Source organism: Doryrhamphus excisus, linkage group LG2 (genome assembly GCF_037039965.1).
Source record: "Doryrhamphus excisus strain RoL-2023G ecotype Guam linkage group LG2, RoL_Dexc_Guam_v1.1, whole genome shotgun sequence".
NCBI classification, from domain to species: Eukaryota; Metazoa; Chordata; class Actinopteri; order Syngnathiformes; family Syngnathidae; genus Doryrhamphus; species Doryrhamphus excisus.
In genome coordinates, this window is record NC_136358.1 from 2,787,475 (window position 1) to 2,806,230 (window position 18,756).

General features: G+C 42.3%; 1 protein-coding gene across 19 annotated transcripts in view; it reads left to right on the forward strand.

The window, feature by feature from the left end:
• Positions 1 to 18,756, forward strand: part of nrxn2b (neurexin 2b) — a 371,144-nt gene that overhangs the window by 333,489 nt on the left and 18,899 nt on the right. For 12 of the 19 annotated variants that reach the window (XM_078795285.1, XM_078795326.1, XM_078795296.1 and 9 more), the window contains 2 exons: positions 8,044 to 8,215; positions 14,775 to 14,864. In XM_078795285.1, the coding sequence (XP_078651411.1) occupies positions 8,044 to 8,215; positions 14,775 to 14,864 (262 nt within the window). The remainder of the gene's footprint in view (positions 1 to 8,043; positions 8,216 to 14,774; positions 14,865 to 18,756) is intronic. The other 7 variants (XM_078795309.1, XM_078795314.1, XM_078795311.1 and 4 more) reach the window with 1 other exon arrangement.

The following is an 18,756-nucleotide window of genomic DNA, read 5'->3' on the forward strand; positions in this document are numbered from 1 at the left end:
GTGTTGGCTTTATCTATGTTTGTCTATAGCGCGGGGCAAATATTAGCCCTGTTCTGATCGGTGGCTTTTCCACTCACTCGGGTTACGAAGGTTTTGAGAGCTGGGAGAGCTGGAAGATCTCCAGCATTGGGGTTCATCCTGTTGTGTTGATGTTTTCGATGCAAGCACTGCAGCTCTGGCTTTCACAGGAAGGCTTTAGCGTGCCAGCGCAAGTGGACTTTTTAAGTTTGTCCAAACTGCAGACTGTGCAATATACACCAGAGAGGAGAGGAGGTAAAAAAAGGGGGATTTGTGCTCTTGTTTTGGTATCTGCAGCGCCGTGACAAGAAGGGAGATGGAGCAGGAGAAGGGAAATGAGGCACAGAGCAGAAAACAATGGAGACAGAAAACACTTTCCTCTTGATTTCCTGCAAAGGTCACAGTCATTCCTTTCCATTTCAGCCACATGCCAGAGTTCTAAATGCACATCTTGCCCTTAGCTACACACACAGTCACGGCATCAAAGTGTAACAACATCAAAAGGCGAATGAAGAAGAAGCAATCTCCAGTTTGAGTTTCGTTTTCTTTTTTCCCCCTTATCTCCTCACAGTTGACGAATGCTACATGCAAACCGGAGATGAAAAGTGACAAGGAAGGAGTCTTTGTCTCTGACACAAAATAGTGACGCCGTTCATACAATCAAAGCCTTTTTTCAGCTTGTGTTGACTCCCGTGAGGCGCCAGCGAACTTAACTCTCGCAGACACACACATTTAGGAAGTGGTAATTATTTAGGATGCACACACGACCCGAAGATAACGATGGCTCTTGGCACACATGAAAATGAGAATTCGGGAATGCTCGTAGAGGCTGTTGAGTTTTGAGCTGCAAATTAATTAAATGGGATTATGAACAAGATAAAGAGTGGACTCCAGGGGAAGTAGGGGCACAGGGGGTCTAAGCTCTCTGGTGTGTGCATCCATGCCTGGGAAATCTAATATTAGGTACACCTGCATAGTCAAACGGGATCCAACAAGAGCTGTATCAAATATTTCCCACTGGAGAAACACTGACAGGAAAGAGAAAGATAGCCATTCATTTGACAATGAGTACATTACAAGGACCTGCTTATTTTATGTAGTAACACAAGAGGACCAAAATACTCTAGACCACTGCAAACTACCAGTGCATAGCATTTTGGTAAGCAGCAGTATCATTGCCATCAGCAGGGAGTAGAATGTACAAAGTCACTTTTACCATGTAATCATTGTTTATTTGTTTCGGTTATGCTTAACAAGTTGCATCGCATGTTTACAGTTACACAATTCCAGATGCCCAAAAAGTTATAGGAAGAATCTGAGCTTATTTAATCATACCCCTCCCCCATGTCTCAACGGTTTCTGATTAATTGTTTAAGTTTTAAGTTCACACTGAAAGCCGCAGCATTCAGTGATGTAAAGGTTGCAATCATTGCATCCCCGCCCCTTCCTGGTATATCCATGTAAGCCATGCCCACTCATACACACGTGCAACAAAAGAATAATCCACATTTGAATCATTTAGTTTCACTCACCGTGATTGACAGCCTAAACGTCTTATTCAGCCCAAGCAGCAAAAAGTTCAACGTCTAATTGTTACAACTTTATCAGTTAAATATGTTTTTATTGTCACGGTGGGCAACACAAGCTGGTTGGTTTAAAAAAAAAAGTAATTTTGTGCCAGTGACATATACAGCTGTTTTAATATTTATGTGTTTACATTTTCAATTTCTGTTCACTGCAAAAGTTTGTTCACTTCTTCATCATAAAGAAAAGGAACAAGAAGAAAAAGGAAAAAAGAGGTTAGAGGGAAATGAATAAATAAATCAGCAACACTAATGATGTATAATGTATCAATAATTCTATAGCATATACAGTATTGAACAATAATTGATTAATTACTTAATGAACACATGAATTAATTGTGTTGATATGTTATTCATGCAATACAGTGGAATGCACATATCGATTTGTTGACATCCTTGGCCACCATTTGGCCATTTGTTCCTCTATTGAGGCAACATCCATTTCTCCCTGTTTCCTTCCTCTATTCTCAACCGCCTGTAATGCACAGCCCAGTCACAATGACCTTGTTCATGTGTGTGCTTTTCTCCAATCCATGCATTCTCTACATCAGTTTGTTTTGTAAAGTGCAGTGCTCTCAGCCCTTAAATCGTTGACATAACTGCTGGCAGAGTTTCATTGCTTTTTTATGTCATCATTGAGTTTATATTTGCTATTTTACATCCTTACAATATTCCAAAGTGTCCTTTTGTTCTTCCGAGCAATCCGCTACCATATTCTTTCTCATGTCATTTAAAATAATGATCTTCAGAAGGTTCCTGGTCCCTGCGATTTGGCCATGTTCTCCCCTTTCTCATCCTGATGGACGCACTACCGCACTGATGAGCAATAACTTTGACGTTCAACCGTTTATGATGGTTAGGTTGACTTGCTAGCATTTATCTGCAAATTGTCCGTTTTTTTCAGTCACTAACTCATGCCAGATGTTATTCAAGCCAATGTTGATCTTGAGCTCTGTAGTTAAGAACTGTGTAAAAATAATCCAAAATCCTGATAGCGATGTTGAGCTCAGGCAGTTGGCGTCCGCCTTTAGCGACTCACTAATGAGCCTCAGGAGGACCACATGCAAGGGTACACAAAAAAACGGAAAGCAGCAAAGTAACGCTCCCATGCAAAGGCTAGGAGTGCTTGCAATTTAAAAAATACACAAAGTGTACAAGACACTGGAATAGGTGGTAGATGCATACACACACACAGTCATAAATAATAAATAAATATAAGAACACCCCACGGAGTACCCCATAAGCCCATAAGATGTATCCTTCCTCTCGCCCAAAGCTGAGAGAGGCTCCCGCATACCCCTGTGACTCTACGGAGGAGAAGCAGCTTAGAAAATGGATTGATGGATTGGTTGACCCTTTAAAGAAGACCTGTTAAGCCTTTTCCACTTTTCTGACCTATAAATGTAGTTAGAATGTTGTGTTTGATGCCAGAGTTTCAGATAATGAGGTTTGCACATTTAGAAGTGAGCCCAGAAAGACATTTAGGATGGCTCTGAACGCTCGGTTTCAGAGAGTTTTTTTTTCTAACTCTGGCTCACTGTGACATCACAGACATCCTTATATGGGCCAGCCCGGATACAAGCGGTACAAGATGTTAGCTGTACAAGCTGACAGGGACCAATCACAGAGGATTAAAACAGACCGTTTTGGAAATACAGCTGGAACAGGTGCAGATTCTGGAAGATCTAGAAAGCTCTATGTGCAGGTTGTCATGTGTAGCTGCTCTACAGGAGTCCGCAACTCGATACAAATGGCTGAAAATGAGCATAATAGTTCCCCTTTAAGTCAGATTGTCAAACATCTTAATGCACTCTGCAAAACAGTCACTGTAACTTTACGGTGTTTAGCCGAATCGACTCAAGATTTGGTACACACCTTCACAGTAAATTTGGTACACACAAGGCCCAAGCACATGTGTGTAAAATTTCTGCAAGATTGGTTGAAAAACTGGCTGGCACCAATGTTTTTACCGGGCCCAAGGCTCTAGTCTGAGACTACACTGGGAGAGATAGGACAGCTCCAAAACCGTCCACAAGTCATTGACCATTGGTCTAATGAATATAAAACTTTGATCATAACTTTATTACGTGTATGCAACCAGTAGGGGGTGCCAAAATGTTAATTAGAGTCATTGAAAACATTACATGACATTACTGTACACATGACTTAATATAGTATTAGCTGTGTAAACACAGTTTCTTTGCAGAAGATGGTCTTATTGTTTGCATGTGTTCATTGTGAGAGTGCATTGCGGCAAAGCTGCAGCTCTTCTTTGAGAATCGAGGGCGTAAGCAAGGAAGGATGGAAGGGAGGGAGTCAGTCAGATAACGCACTATTAAGATGGCTGGATGTCGGGCAGCGTCAAGGTGACTGGGAGAGATGGCAAACACATACAAATGAGAAACAAAAGATGAAGGATGACTGCAGGAGAGGAATGGCCACGGCTGGATCATCTTTTTCTCTATCAGGTGATCAGACAGCGGCTGACGACGAGCCTGCACGTTACGCAACCGCCTGTTCCTCTTTCTTATGTAACCCTCCAGAATGGAAGATTAGCCCTATATTCTTCTCCCTGCAGCACGTGGCACAGCTGTTGTGCTGCTGCAAGGCATCATGGGTACACGCTGACAAGAGGATAAGACGCACAGGGCCTGAATTACTCTCCAAGAGGAGATGCAGAGATATGATACAGTATTAAGACGTCAGGCTCATGGAGTGTAGTTGCAGAAAAATATTAATCTCTGACTAAGAACAGTGTCAAATCACAGAAGTCTTTCTGTGCATCTAAGAGTGATTAGTTCTTTGCTCCGTAGGCTACTGAATGCTGCAGCTCTGGATTTGATAACTTATTTCCCCAGGCATCCATTCATCTTAATATACAGCTTCTTTTAATTTGGTGTGAGCTGGAGCCCATCACAAACAAAATCATTAAAGTGTGAATGGTCGTTTGTCTATATGTGATTGACTGGTTTGCCGCGCCTCTTGCCCAGAGCTGGGATAGATTCCAGCACTTCCTGACTACAGCATAAAGGAAATGGCATCTATAGGAAAATGGATGGATGAATGGATGATTACAGGATTCCTTGTATGGTTTTCTGAATGGCCATCTTCCATAAGAACCGGAGTGTGACAATTCTGTCCTTGACAGCATGAAACCAGGAATCAATCAAATCAAAATGCATCCTTTTGTCCTTGGACCCCCACCTCTCTTATTGAAGAAAAGAACTCTCAAAATAGATTCTGTGATCCCAAAGCACCAAGATCGGCAGGTTCCTCCCCGGGCGTCCTTGTTTCTTTCTAACCCTTCTACATGCATGTTCCCAGCCTTGTTATTTTATTCCATCATCCACACATCTACACTGCAAGGTCATGTGTGGAAAAGAAGGGCTATTAGTGGGAAACCTGATAACAGCACCATTTTTACCCCCATTTCATTGGACCAGATTTGGAGTATCCCAAGAATAAACCATTTTCTTGGTGGCATTAGCTGACACCCCAGCCGATTTAAGTGTGTTATAAGAAACACTTTAAACGCTTGACTTCAAGACATGCAGGCTCAACTGCCCCCCCCCAACAAGTCACTCAGGCGTTCCCCTCAGATATGTGCGTTTAAGGAAAATGTCCATTAAAATGTCATTACCACCACAACAAAATCGTTATTAAGAAAAAAAAGCACAGTTTCCCAGAGGCTTGCCACCGTAATGGGCTCAATATATCCCCTCCCTCGGCGCCAGGAAGAGGGCTAATGTTGCAGAACACAAATGCTAATCTGTCGGCAAGGCAGACGTGTGAGTGAATTTGACTGATATTTACAGTTTTAATAGTGTGGATTGAATTAATTCTCCTGGCACAAGGTGTTGTGATTATTGTAAGCCGCCTAGCGCTGTAGAGGGGCTGTAATGGAGATGCTCGCGTGGTATTCCCACTTACTCACTGTCCTCATGCTTTCTTCTTGACGGTATCTAGAAGGTATGAATGTGATTTCATTGTGAATCACGTATGATGCTACACCCACCCACCCCCCCGGCACTGATAGTATTCATATTCTTGTCAGTATTGGATATCAGCGGGTGCTGAGTTCATTACAGGAGTCCATTGATTAAGTGGCTTCCAACTGAAAGCCAGGAGCACTTTGCCATCTGAGATGTTGACCTCTCATCTTAGAGTGAGACCATTTGTTGTCTGTCAAAATGCACTCAAATGGAGAGACGTCTTGACTTTGTATTGAGTCTGGTTAGCACATGGATGTAGCAGCAGTCTGCAAATGGAGTACTATAATTTGTTCATGCTAGTGCATTCACTCTTGCCATGTTGGGCTTAGTTAAAAGGAACTCGGGTGCACCAGTGACTTCTGGATGTACGTACGTAGTAGAAGATCTTGACTGTTACAGCTACGAAAAATTCAGTCAGTTGTCAGGAGTCCAGTCCTGCATGGAATATGTTAGTATAGATTGGTCCTTCAGTCACAAAAAAGGATTTACTCACCTATTTCTGGGCTGCATACAAAATTACGTCACAGTATGAAGACCACTTTGATATTGTTCAACTTTTGTTTAACACGTTAAAACCAATCCATTCTCACCCGAAGTCAGCTGGGATAGGCTCCAGCACACTCCCTGCCATCCTAGTGAGGATAAGCGGCATAGAAAAAAGATGGATGGATGTAAAACCAATCCAATGTTCAGTGCTTAACATGATTTTATCCACACATATCCAAATAACGTAATATTTTGTATGGCCTCTTTAATAATTATATTTTAGCATGTAAAAAAAATTGTTAGAGCGCTTACAAAACAATGGAGGTCAACATATGCATGTTATACTATGTTAACTTATTTCTCGGCTGCATGGCGTTTTAGTGGTTAGCGCGCAGGTCACAAGATCCAAGTTCGATTCCATCCTCTCCCATTTCTGTGTGGAGTTTGCATGTTCTCGCCATGCATGCGTGGGTTTTCTCCGTGTACTCCGGTTTCCTCCCACATTCTTGTCTATATGTGCCCTGTGATTGGCTGGCGACCAGTCCAGGGTGTACCCCGCCTCTCGGGCAAAGACAGCTGGGATAGGCTCCAGCACCCCGCGACCCTCGTGAGGATAAGCGGTAGAAAATCAATGAATGAAACAACTTTTTTCTCTGAAATTTAATGAAAAATACATTTTTAAAAGGCCCCCAGTCACACTTTGGGCACCCCTGGGTTAAGAGGACTTGTGTGTAACAACTGAACCTCTAGTCCGGGTGGAGCAAATGAAGCATCACCCAGAGATTCTCCAATATTGGAAGTATTGCTGACCGTTGCCTCTCTTCATCCACAAACTGCACAAGGCCAGGACCATTGACCCGGGAGACGTAATGTTGGCTCCACTGGAGTCCTAATCCACAAACGTGTTCACAAGCCATAGTGGTGTCTTTTCCCAGAGCATCTCTGCCTCTTATTTGAACAGAAGAAATGTCCGTGAAGCTATTCAGCTCAGTGTGTTGGCGGGCTTCCAGCCATCAGCTGACCTCTTAAGCAGAGCCATCTACTGTAATGGAAATCTGCCACTGCATCTTTTGAATACTAGGTCCTTGGATGCATAATTCTTTGGAAGCACTTTTAGCAGCAAATATGGCTCAGGACGACCACAAATCTGACTGTGATTTTACTGTTCATTAACTTACTGTACAACCGCTGCGCTTATTTACTCAATTAACTCGCTCATTCAGCTTCTGTTGGCATCACACTGGTTTATTCGCCTTTTTTTTTTAAAATACCTAATCACCCGTGAATAATGGGAAAGAGCTGTGAGGAAAAAGCCCAAGCATTCACCTCAGAATACAAGCAAATAAATGCAAGTAAATATTTGTTAATGACACAGTGGATTTAAACATTTGCAAATTAGCTTGACCTTGGGTATGCTTAAGATCATCTTTATTGCTCATAATCTTGCAGCCGTGCAACTGAGACGCTCTGTAAATGACTTTGACCTTTGGCGGAGCTCAATAACGACAAAGAGAAAATAGCGAGCGGATGAGAGTCGGTGTGGGCGGTCAGCGGGAGGAGATTCACAGCTGTGGGCAGCTGCTAGTCCTAATCGATGCCAGGTAGGGCGGGGGTCAGGCACTTGATGAACACTCAGGGTTTCAACAGGCACTTTGTTTTTTTTACCGCTGTGAACTGATGCTTAAATCCTCATCAGGCAGAATAATGATGTTACGATATCTAACAGTACTTTATTATATGTCCTCATGGGACAATTCTATACAAAGTAAACTTGTATATACATTAGAGTAGTTTGTGTTAGCTGTGATACAACAGTTCTGATATTGCAGCCTTGAATATTGTCCGATAGAAAAGGCTTGATGAAGTGTTATTATGCAAACGGACACCAATAGTCCGCAAATAATGTCAAGTCTATACTCACTTCAAAGCCTCTTGTAAATGTGTTTGTCCTCTTCTGTCCACAGGAGAGGGGCAGGATCGGCGTCATCTTCAACGTGGGAACGGATGACATCACCATAGAGGAGAGCGCGGTGATGGTGAGCGACGGCAAATACCACGTGGTGCGCTTTACACGCAGTGGTGGCAATGCCACGCTGCAGGTGGACAGCCAACCCGTCATTGAGCGGTTCCCCTCAGGTAAGAATGTAGCCCCTCATTGGGTCGCATTTTGTTGAATAACATGAATGCTAAGCTTTTAGTGTGTGAGAAACACAATGGAGAGAGAGAAGAAATGTGGAGCTTGTTAATATATTATTATTTTTCATCCATTTTGAACTTCTACTTATCCAATGAAGAGCAACTATGGACTGCTTATTTAATCTTAGAAATGACCCCACTGTTTTAGTCTATGGTGACATGCAAGCTAATCTTGAATTGTGAGGGTGAGGACTTGCAAGATGCTATTATTGATGTCATGCTTGCCCCATGCAAAACAATATCAAGGTTGTAGCCCTCTATTGGATACATGGTGCTCTGCAGTCCGCTCTTTTTAAACAAGATCAACAAAACGTTGCATGTGGCTACCATATGGGACACTTGTGTTTTGGAGAAACCCTTCATCCAGACGGGGGTGTTTTTAGGACATGCCTTGGCTGCAAGATAAAAGCATATCATTGCACATCCTCGATGAGTCACTACGAGCGCTTCTTCTCTATTTAGGCTTCACTTGTAAGGCTATTTTAGGCGAGCTCACACTTCATTTCGCTTTTTGTCTCGCTCTCTTGCTCTCTCTCCAATGTGTTTGTCCTCTCTGTGTTTATGGTTGTTTCAAAGGAAGACATGGTATGTTCCCGTCTCGTTAACCTGTAAACGAGCTAAGCTGGATGCGGGGGGGCGGTACTGCAACTAATTGTGCTATCAAGGGTCTAATGAGTCGTTCACAACGAGGGAAGGAAGGTCGCTTTGCATTGGAAGTTCCAAAGCATTACTGTACACTAAGTGGCACACTAAGAGGTGTATTAAATATAAAAATATTCAATGTGATTACAGTGCAAGTCAACGCAAAAGGAATATTGTCAAAGGTCCCTTATTATGTAAAACTGTGCCACAATGTTTCCCTTATGCCTGTTTCTAAGCACGCAAAATGAGAACAATCTACCTGTTTGCTCCACTTTTGTGGCACCTTTTAATAATTTCCTCTCAAGATTGTACATTATTATCTCGCGTCCAATTCAAGTCCAAAATTGAAAAATATAGTGAGCACAATTACACCTGACATTTGATTCAAAAGTCAAATGTATTATTTCCTCTTGCAAGAAAAGGTAGGCTTTAGGGATGATTGAATTCTTCCTATTATTACTGCAGTTGTCATCACAACATTCATCTTTTATTTTTAGCCTTTGTTTTGGCATTGACAAAAGCATATTGTCTCGCACATCCATCAGTGTAGCAAAGCCTGGAGAAGACAGAGACAGCTCACTCTTTTCAGCTACTTTTGTCATGTGACATACCACACAAAAACAGTTTTTAAAAACCCAGCAAATGCTTTCGAAATTGGAGTCTCCAAAAGTGCAGCAGCCAGTTTAACACTGGCGAGAGAGTGTCATCCTTGGCCAATATTTTATTCTTATTATTCCTCATCCCCTTTCCTGTTATTGTCACACTCTCCTCTCTCTGCTGATCAAAAATTGAGCGTTATTTTGTTGTTTGTTGTTTGGTGGGATGAATCTTGTGCACGCATTTGGGGGTTGGAGCCTGCCTGAAGCTTGGAAGATCCAAGGACAAGGAAACGGAAGGAAAAGAATGAGGAAAAGGAGGGCAACAAGGGGAGGGGGCTTCCCTATTTAATTCACGTATGTGTGGCGTCCTGGAGAAGAAGCAGTCGGAAAGCAAGCACCTCGCAAAGGGGCGGAGATGAAGGTTGGGCTTCCACGCTGAGGCAGGAAGTGTGATTGAAACAAGTTGCTGTGACCCACATCAGATGGTTTGATTCTCTAAGTGGAACAAAACACTTGGCGCTGACACTTCTGGGATTGAGAGTATTTGATTTCCTCTTTGCTTATCAGAGTCATTTTTTGTCCTTATGGAACGCCGGAATCAAAATGTCCAAGTTGCCAAAGAGAGAAACGAGGAATGAGACTTTATTTACACACATTCTCTCTATTCCCATTGATGACCAAACGCCAGGGGGCGATTGACGTCATTTCAACTATGTGGGCAGAGGAAGATATTTCTACATGCTAGTACATAGTCTGGTCAGATGGATAGCAGAGCTTTACACGGCTCTTACATACGGTCAGTACGTTTAAATGTCAGCGGGATTACAAACCTTCACCTCCTATCTGTGAGACTGATATCAGCTCGGCCTATGACTGTTTTCATTGGACAAAAAAATTGAAACTTCAGTCAATTTACCAGCACTCTGCCGTCTGTTCTGACCTGCTCAAGACTCCCTCGTTGGGGCAGTTGTGAGTCCCCCGTAATACTTTGTGCTCGCTCAAAGAGTTACTTTTGGGAATCCACTCCTGTAGACCACATTCCAAGAGAGCTCCATAGGGAAAAAGTTGCCAGGACACTAAACCTGTCATGAAAGAAGCTGACACGGTCCTTTTTGCCTTCCTGCCACTCACTGCATCCTGCACTTTAATCCAACAAATGTTGGAAGTGTTCTCCGTGGTGATGATTTGGATGGACAGGATGCTGACAGCCAAACATGGCCGCCACAGGTCAAGCACTTTTAAGGGCAAAGCAACACATCTTCTGACGGTGATGTTTGTAATCCTCGGGGAGTGTGTGTATGTGACATGAGTCTCCCTGCAGTAGTGCACACATTTATCTGCGTGTATGTGCATGTGTGATGGACAGGAAGCAGACAAAAGGTGTCAGAGGAGCAGCCGGCCAGCTAATCCAGTGTGTCAGGTGTCACCGGGGGCTCCGGCAACCCACCTACAAAACCCAAAGTGGCAGAACCAGCAGACTCTTGTCTAACCCATCTTCCCTCTTCCAACTTGACCACACACGCACACACTCAGAGGGAAGCCTATATGATCTTTAATTGTTCAATTTCACTCAGAAATCCTCCAGCTCTGTGGAAAAAGGTCGCCAATCAGATGAGTCTCATTATTAAGTCTGGAGGTTTTTACGCTTTTATGCCCTCGTTCCTTCCACCTTTTTTTAATCTCTTTCCATTATACCTCTGCAATCCATCCACCGTTGTAGGGGGAGGTGGAGGCAGGCCCGAGGATCTACTTCCTGTCTGGAAAAAGCAACATAAAAGCACTCAGGAGTGTAGGTTTAAATGGATAAAACAGGAGGAGGCTTGCAGGTAGTCAATATGTGAACATGGATATGACAGCTTCCCTTTTACTAGGGGGGACTTTCTGAGATTTTGGAGAGTGGACAATTTATCTACACTGAGTAAATAGTTATAAGGTTCCCACCAAGTTGGAAGAATTGTCCAAAATGTTTAGGTTGGATCAACAATTTGATAATTAGAGACAAATATGTGGTTATACAGTTGTGTCAATATTGTTGTATCCCATGAAAAATTGGGAAATTTCAATTACCTTTTTGTTGTGCTCAAAATGCTTTGGAAGACATGCTAGTTTTATACTCATTAGACATACGGTCAAAGTTTATGAACCGTTTGTTGCAATAGTCCCCTATTGGTGTGTACCAAATTTGCTGTGGTTCAACTAAACACTCTGTGTAACTGTTTGGTAGAGTGTATGGCACTGTGTGAGAAATTTCAAGTCACCACTGTGTGGTTTATATATTAGAAAAATGGTAGCACAGGCAACACAGATAGTGTCCATGTTTTGCCTAATTATTATTATTATTACTATTATGTGTGCGGCGGTTTAAAAGTAGTTCCGTCATTGGGTGTCCTATTTTTTTCACATGACTGTGACCCTCTCCATTCTTGCATTCAAACAGTCCTTTCAAAGGCTGCATTGTTGGCACAAGGTTTCTGAAGCTTTTTGGGGAGGTCTCTGCTGCTTTGCAACATGCAAAAGATCTGATTTGATCTGGCACAGTTGGACAATTTCTCCAATTATTGGCCTGTGGCGCAGGGATGATGGAGACCCAGCAAGTGTGACGTGTTGAGAGACAGAGAGAGAGGGGGGAAAGAGGGAAAGAGGATGAAAGGGAGAGAAAGAAAGAGAGGGGGAGAGAGAGATTTAGTGGGAAATGATAGCTTTGGGTGAAATTAGACAAGTGGTAGTGCGAGATGAAAGGTGGTGAGGATCCCGTTGAAGGAAAAAAAAAATGCACCACAGGGTTGATCGCTGCTGCACATATAAAAAATGCCGTTAAGGCGATGTGTGCATTTCTAACCTGCACTGGTGCAGTAGCAGTGGGCGGAGTGTTTTTAAGCTGAACAAAGCAGCGCCTCGCTATTTTTTTGAGAAAGTGTTAATAGGAAAAACAATAGGAAAAACAAATTGCTTGCGTAGAGGAATCATCTACACAGTTGGTATGATTCCACTTGTTCATGCAGAGACGTTTACAAGCACAGTGAGAGTGATAGTGCATGAGCCTCGCCTCTATTCTTGTAAGGCGGATGGAAGCGATCCATCTAAAGTTACCACACGAAGGAGGCAATGACAGAGAGAGAGCCCCGTGGCCACTGGCCAGTCATCTCCAGTGTAATCTCCACCCTGCTGGATGGATTTCCGATGTGGGTGTCCTGCACAAGGACATCTGGCTGCCTGCAGAGCTACATGATATACAGTGGGGAGTCCTTGGAGAGCAGGAGCACACACATGAATGTGCATTGATATCTTCTTGTCTTTGACATCCTACTTCTCGGCTTTTCTCCGGGTTATCTTTCTTCCCACATTCCAAAAACATGCATGTTAGTGTGAATGGTTGTTTGTTTATATATGCCCTGCTATTGGCTGGCGACCAGTCCAGGGTGTACCCCACCCCCAGCATACCTACCTAATGACGGCAAGCGGAATAGAAAATTGATAGATCCTACTTCTACCTGTTTCTAGTCTACTTTGATCTGAATTGTTTATTTTATCTTCTCTTCAGCAAAAATTGCTTTCTTCAAGCTTCTGATTGGCCACAGCATCACCTGTTGCTTAAATGTGTTAATTTTTTTTTATTTATATCCATGTTGGAGAAAAGTAATTTCAGTGTTGTGGAAAAGTCTCAGCATGCTTTAGGGAAGTGCTTCTTGCCATGGGGCCCACGCTTGGGCCGCTAGCAGCAGCTAGAGGGCTGCAAAAAACTTTCTGTTTAGCGCTGCAGTTTTGCACCACATGGGTTATCCGTGGAATACACGGGAAATGTGATTATTATCTATGAGATTTATTATTTAATGATCTTGATGATCTATGTGAAGTTGGTGATTCATGCAAACATGCAATGATGGCAAACAGGGAAATAATCTGTCAGTCTTGTTTGCTGTATTTTTCTAAAAAAAAAACAAAACAACAACAAACAAACAACCATTCACACTCACATTCCTAACTATGGACAATTTGGAGTCACCAATTAACCTAGCATGTTTTTGGAATGTGGGAAAACCAGGAGAAAACCCACGCATGCACAGGGAAAGCATGCAAACTCCACAAAGAGATGGCCAATGGTGGAATTGAACTCGGGTCTCCTAGATGTGATGCTTATCATGCAGCCCAAATATTCCCAAATATTTTTTTATTAATATGGCACCTTGAAGTATGCAGTGAAAGAAAAAAATGTAAGTGCTATAGCAGAAAATACAGCAAGATCCAAGATTACAGATTGAAAGTCTCAAGGAGAGTTTCTCTGAGATCCCTAACAAGGTCAAGAACCATAGGGAGGAATATACCTTGCAGTGGTATCAAGGTGGTACAGGATGATATCAAGGTACTACAGGATGATAACACTCAATTGTATGCATGTCTTAAAGGAAAGATGTGTATTCATGTCTGACATAAGGATTGTGGACGATGGGGAAAAAAGTGTTTTCAACAATAACGGTGAAAGTCTTAAGATACTTAAGACTAACAGCTCTGCAAATTGTATTTCAGCATTCACGGTAACTCCTAATTAGACCTCTGACCCGGTGTCCACATTAGACTCCATCAAAGGACCCGTGTGGCCAACCGCCCTCCCGTCCCTTTCGCCCCATGGCGTTGGCGTGACCCCAAGGTTGATTGAAGTGCGTCAAGGGGTAATAAGTTTGTGCTGCAGCAAGGAAACTTCTCTGACACACTGATGGAGAGATGTATTTTTTTAAGGACAGCAGAGGCAGGAGAGGGTGTCACATGATCAAGGTGTTGCATTTTCTTGTGAGACGGGAACTAACAAAATGTCTTCCTTGAAATGACCATGTTTTTTTTATTGCTGACTGTGAACTGTTTAATATGCTGTTTTATTCACTGACAGCAATTAAGTTCGCTTTGCTAATGATTGCCTCTTTTCTGCTTATGTGACTGCAAATGCATTTAAGTGTACTCAATTTGGGACAGCTTTTAATACTGTGAGCGAGCAATCTGTCTAAATCATTTATAAAAGATTCTAACATCCAAGTGAGCTAAAAGCATTTAAATACATTTAAATACATGGTAACTAGACTGCTAAGCAACAAAGCAGCCCCAAAACAGCCACATCCTGTCCTAACTAAAACGCACATAACTTCTATGCTAAACATTTGCCATGTTGCCCTTCTAACCTCTAACCTGTTTAACTTCCAGATTTTTTATTATTTTTTTATTATTTGTTTTTTGTAACCTCTCTTAATTTTTCTCCAAATTTCTTAAAGGGAACTTTGATAATGAGCGCCTGGCTATTGCTAGACAAAGAATCCCATACCGCCTCGGTCGGGTAGTTGACGAGTGGCTACTCGACAAAGGTAATAAAATCCCTTTAACTCCACTAATGATCCAAGTGCATATAAGCTGCCGCTAACCGCAACTCTGGAAGAGATGCAGCACCATGTGACCTGGAGCTCCGCCCCCTCTAAACCGCCATTATAACCCACAAAACAAGTCCAATAATCAAGTTTTAAGTCTTCCAAAGTGATGCAATCGGGATTTAAAGTCACATAGGTGAGCGCATCCTTTAAATGGGGCTGCATCTCTTCAGAGAACTAACCCCCAAATAACCTGACATAACCCCCGCTAAAAAAGACTGTTTTTTTCCTGTGTCTTGTTGGATGAATGTGACTAGACAACATTTTCCCCAAAACCCCGCCAATATCCACATTAATGACCCATGAAAGTCACTAAAAGTTAAAGGGACTGTTTTAATGTTAATGTGGCCCAGTCCAAATTGATGCCCGTTTAACCCTTTGAGTGCTCACTGTGCCCGTCCACCCCCGTTACCTCCAAGAGAGTATCCTACTTTTTCCAGATATATGAAAATGAAGCATTAGCATGTTATCTTTAGCGTCTCCTTCTGATGCAGACTGTAATGCAACAACAAATAAACAATCACTCATGTGCGGATTAATTCGGTTTGCGTCAGACAAACAGGAAGAAGCGCCACATGTTTATTTCACCAAAACAAAAGCAGGCCTGGGTCGTCCCAGTGTCTCCTTCACTGAGGGAAGTTCCAACACAAATCCCAATCAGGAGCGACGCGGGAGATGAAAGTCGAATGAAATAGCGGATCAATAAAAGATGACTCACCCCCTTACGGAATTACATGCATGCATTATTCCCTTTCATGCATGCGCCTGTTTGGGGGAGAGCGTTGGGATTATGTCGGGAATAAATTAATAATGGGTCCCTAAACCTCACGTGCATATTAGTAGAGATGAGTTGTTTAGTATGATTTGGGGGGGGGTTCGTAAAAATCCTATTAAAAATACACATACGCGACACACTAAGTTGGCTAGTGGGAGTCATGTGGGAATTTAGCCAATAATGAACTTCTATTTATTAAAAAATAAACAAATAATTCACACTTTTCAAAAGGTTACTGATACACTTTCCTAAAAAGAAACATTTTTAAACTATTATATCTTATGTCGTATTTATTCATTATATTTCAGCAAACAGAATAACCTGCAAACAGTGTGTTTCATTTTTATTTAATGAAAACAGTTTAAAAAAAGCAAAGTTTGCTTGCATTGTGTTTTCTTACTGTACTCACAGTTAATTGAAACTTGACTTTAAAACCGACACATGTACCAAACCGTGGCTGGGGATGCCGTAGTGGGGGCCACGTCCGAGCTCAAAGGGTTATTAAAGATCAGAGCAGAATCTAACAGCAAAGCCCACCCACACTAACCACTGAGGGTTTCTCCATATACCGCCCCCCTGCCACGGCCCCATTACCATTACCATTGCCAGCCACAAGTTGGAGCCCTCAGTTCTAACCGCATTATAAATTCGTCTAACACAATTGGACCAGGTTGCGGCAATTTCTTGAAAAAATTTTAAAAAGCTAAAAGTTCTAACTGTCTCTAAAGATAACAGCCCCTCTTCCCCTTAATTGACTTCCTCTCATGCAAAGACTCAGGGGGTTAAAACAAACAAAGCATTGGCTTTCTTAGAAATACAAGAGGGTCCCTTTAACATTTATTGTTTGGAGAACGTGGGGCATGTTTTTGTGTGTCAATGTTTGGATTTCTGTGAATGATGATAAGATTTGATAACACTTTCTCATTGTGGTAAAAGAGCTTGGATCATTTCCACATGCTCCAGGTTTTGGTACCACCTGGTTTTGCTCACCATTCCCTGCAGATGTCATTAGAATAACGCCTCAAGGACCTTTGACATTGAGGAACTAAACCTTTTCGAAAAAAGCCTTGCTGTTGGGCACAATCCCCAATGCAGTCCCAGTGGAAAGCCACCTCAGTTCTCCATGCCAATCTCAGTACCCGCCCCATTCCATCCCGTCAAGCCTGATCCTGATCGCAGTGAGCATCTCCGTCCTATTCCTTACCCACTGACTAAATCCAATGCGGCAGACACTGTGGGGAAGTAATGAAGGGAACAAATCAGTCTCCAAAGTTCCTTCCTTCGAAACTTACTCGGATATGTCCTATTTTCCTTGCATCTCCTTCTACCACTGATGGATCTGTCATGCTTGTCTGCCCTCGACTTTTTCTGCTTAGACCCTCTACAACTGTCTGCAAAAGACATCAGTTCCTTTGTGCAAAAAAGTACAACAATAAGAACTAATTGTCGATTCCACCCCCGGCTAGAGTAGCCCACCCTGTGTTACGCCCAGCACGTTGAAAGAAAAAAGTACAGGCTTCACTACACATCTAATTTTGATGATGATGTTTTACTGCAGCAAGTAGACTAACCTGGCATGATTTTGCTGTTAATACAGTACAGGCAAATGAATGTAATGTTAGCACTGTAGCTCACATGAGCTCACATAGGTACATAACATTTGTCCCATTCCTTAATGTCATGCTGTTTTCTGGGATCTTCTGCAAAAGTACTTCTTGAAGAGCCACTCGGAACTGGTGGGCCACGGGTGTTGCCAAAAAAAATAGAAATTGTGCAATGACCCGATGTGCATGAATGCACCTTGTGCCTGTGCCATTGGCCTGTTATGCCACCATGAGGTGCAGGCCATGTTTATGGGCAATTTGGCCATGCTTGAACGGAACGGGAAGGACATTGAGTGTGAACTTAACATGCTGTCCATCCAACACACAGATGGTTCAACTCATTCCCAGGTTCAAGTCTGGCTAGATATAATGCTTGCAACACATTTAGTGTGTTAAGTGAGCACCATCTTCGCAAACGCATCATTGTTGCAACCAGGCCGTTTGAATATAAGATATTTAGGAAGTTTGATTTGAAAGGTTTCCACAATCTGGGTCGCCACTTGTCATTGACGGGTGATAGTGGGTCCCATACCAAAACCAGTTGAGTGCTCTGCTGTTTTCCGGAATATGCTGCAAAAAATGCCCCAAGCCAAATGAGCCCACCCAGTGCATACGCTCCTCAACACTTCACAGAGGGCAGCTTTTTAGAGATGCACACAACACGGTTCATCAGCATTAAAGCTACAGACACAAAAACGGGCTTACTAAAAATTCCAGCTTGAAGCTAGACTTTGGACAACACATGTTCAACAAGCTATTGTGTCACCTAAAAAAAATAACCAATTACCTAAAAATGTCATCCAATACTTCTCTATAAGAGAGGAGAAATATGATCTCGGGTAATAACTACATTTGAAGCACTTATATGCTAAGACAGCATTAAAAAGCCATAGCATTTCAGTATGTGGAATCAAACTATGGAATGGATTAAGTAAGAACCTCAAACAATGCACAACGATGAGCCAATTTAAGAAACAATACAAGCAGTTGATGTTTGCTAAATACAAGGATGAAGAGTTATATATATCACTATATTGACACTTACTATGATACCCATTATGTCATTGTATGGTCATATCACCTCGTACTTCGGTACATGACAAAAAATAAAAAAACAAACAAAAAAAAACCTTAAACTGTTTTATGGAAAGCAGGAAGTGAACAAATGTAACAGTTACTGATTGTAAAAGTACCAGATGGAGGGGTAGGATTTAATAAGCTTTGCTTCTTCCTACTTCTTTTGGACATGTGGAACTGTGAACTGATTATGTGATGCGTTCAATTGTAATCTGATGCATGTTCAAATGGAATAAAACCATTACCATTACCATTACTCAATAAGGGACCTGGGTGATGATAATACACGTAATATGGAAGTGGCAGTGTGCAAGGCGAGATTAGAACCACACATTAAGTGCTTTCTGCACACTATAAACATTGTCAGGCCTACCTC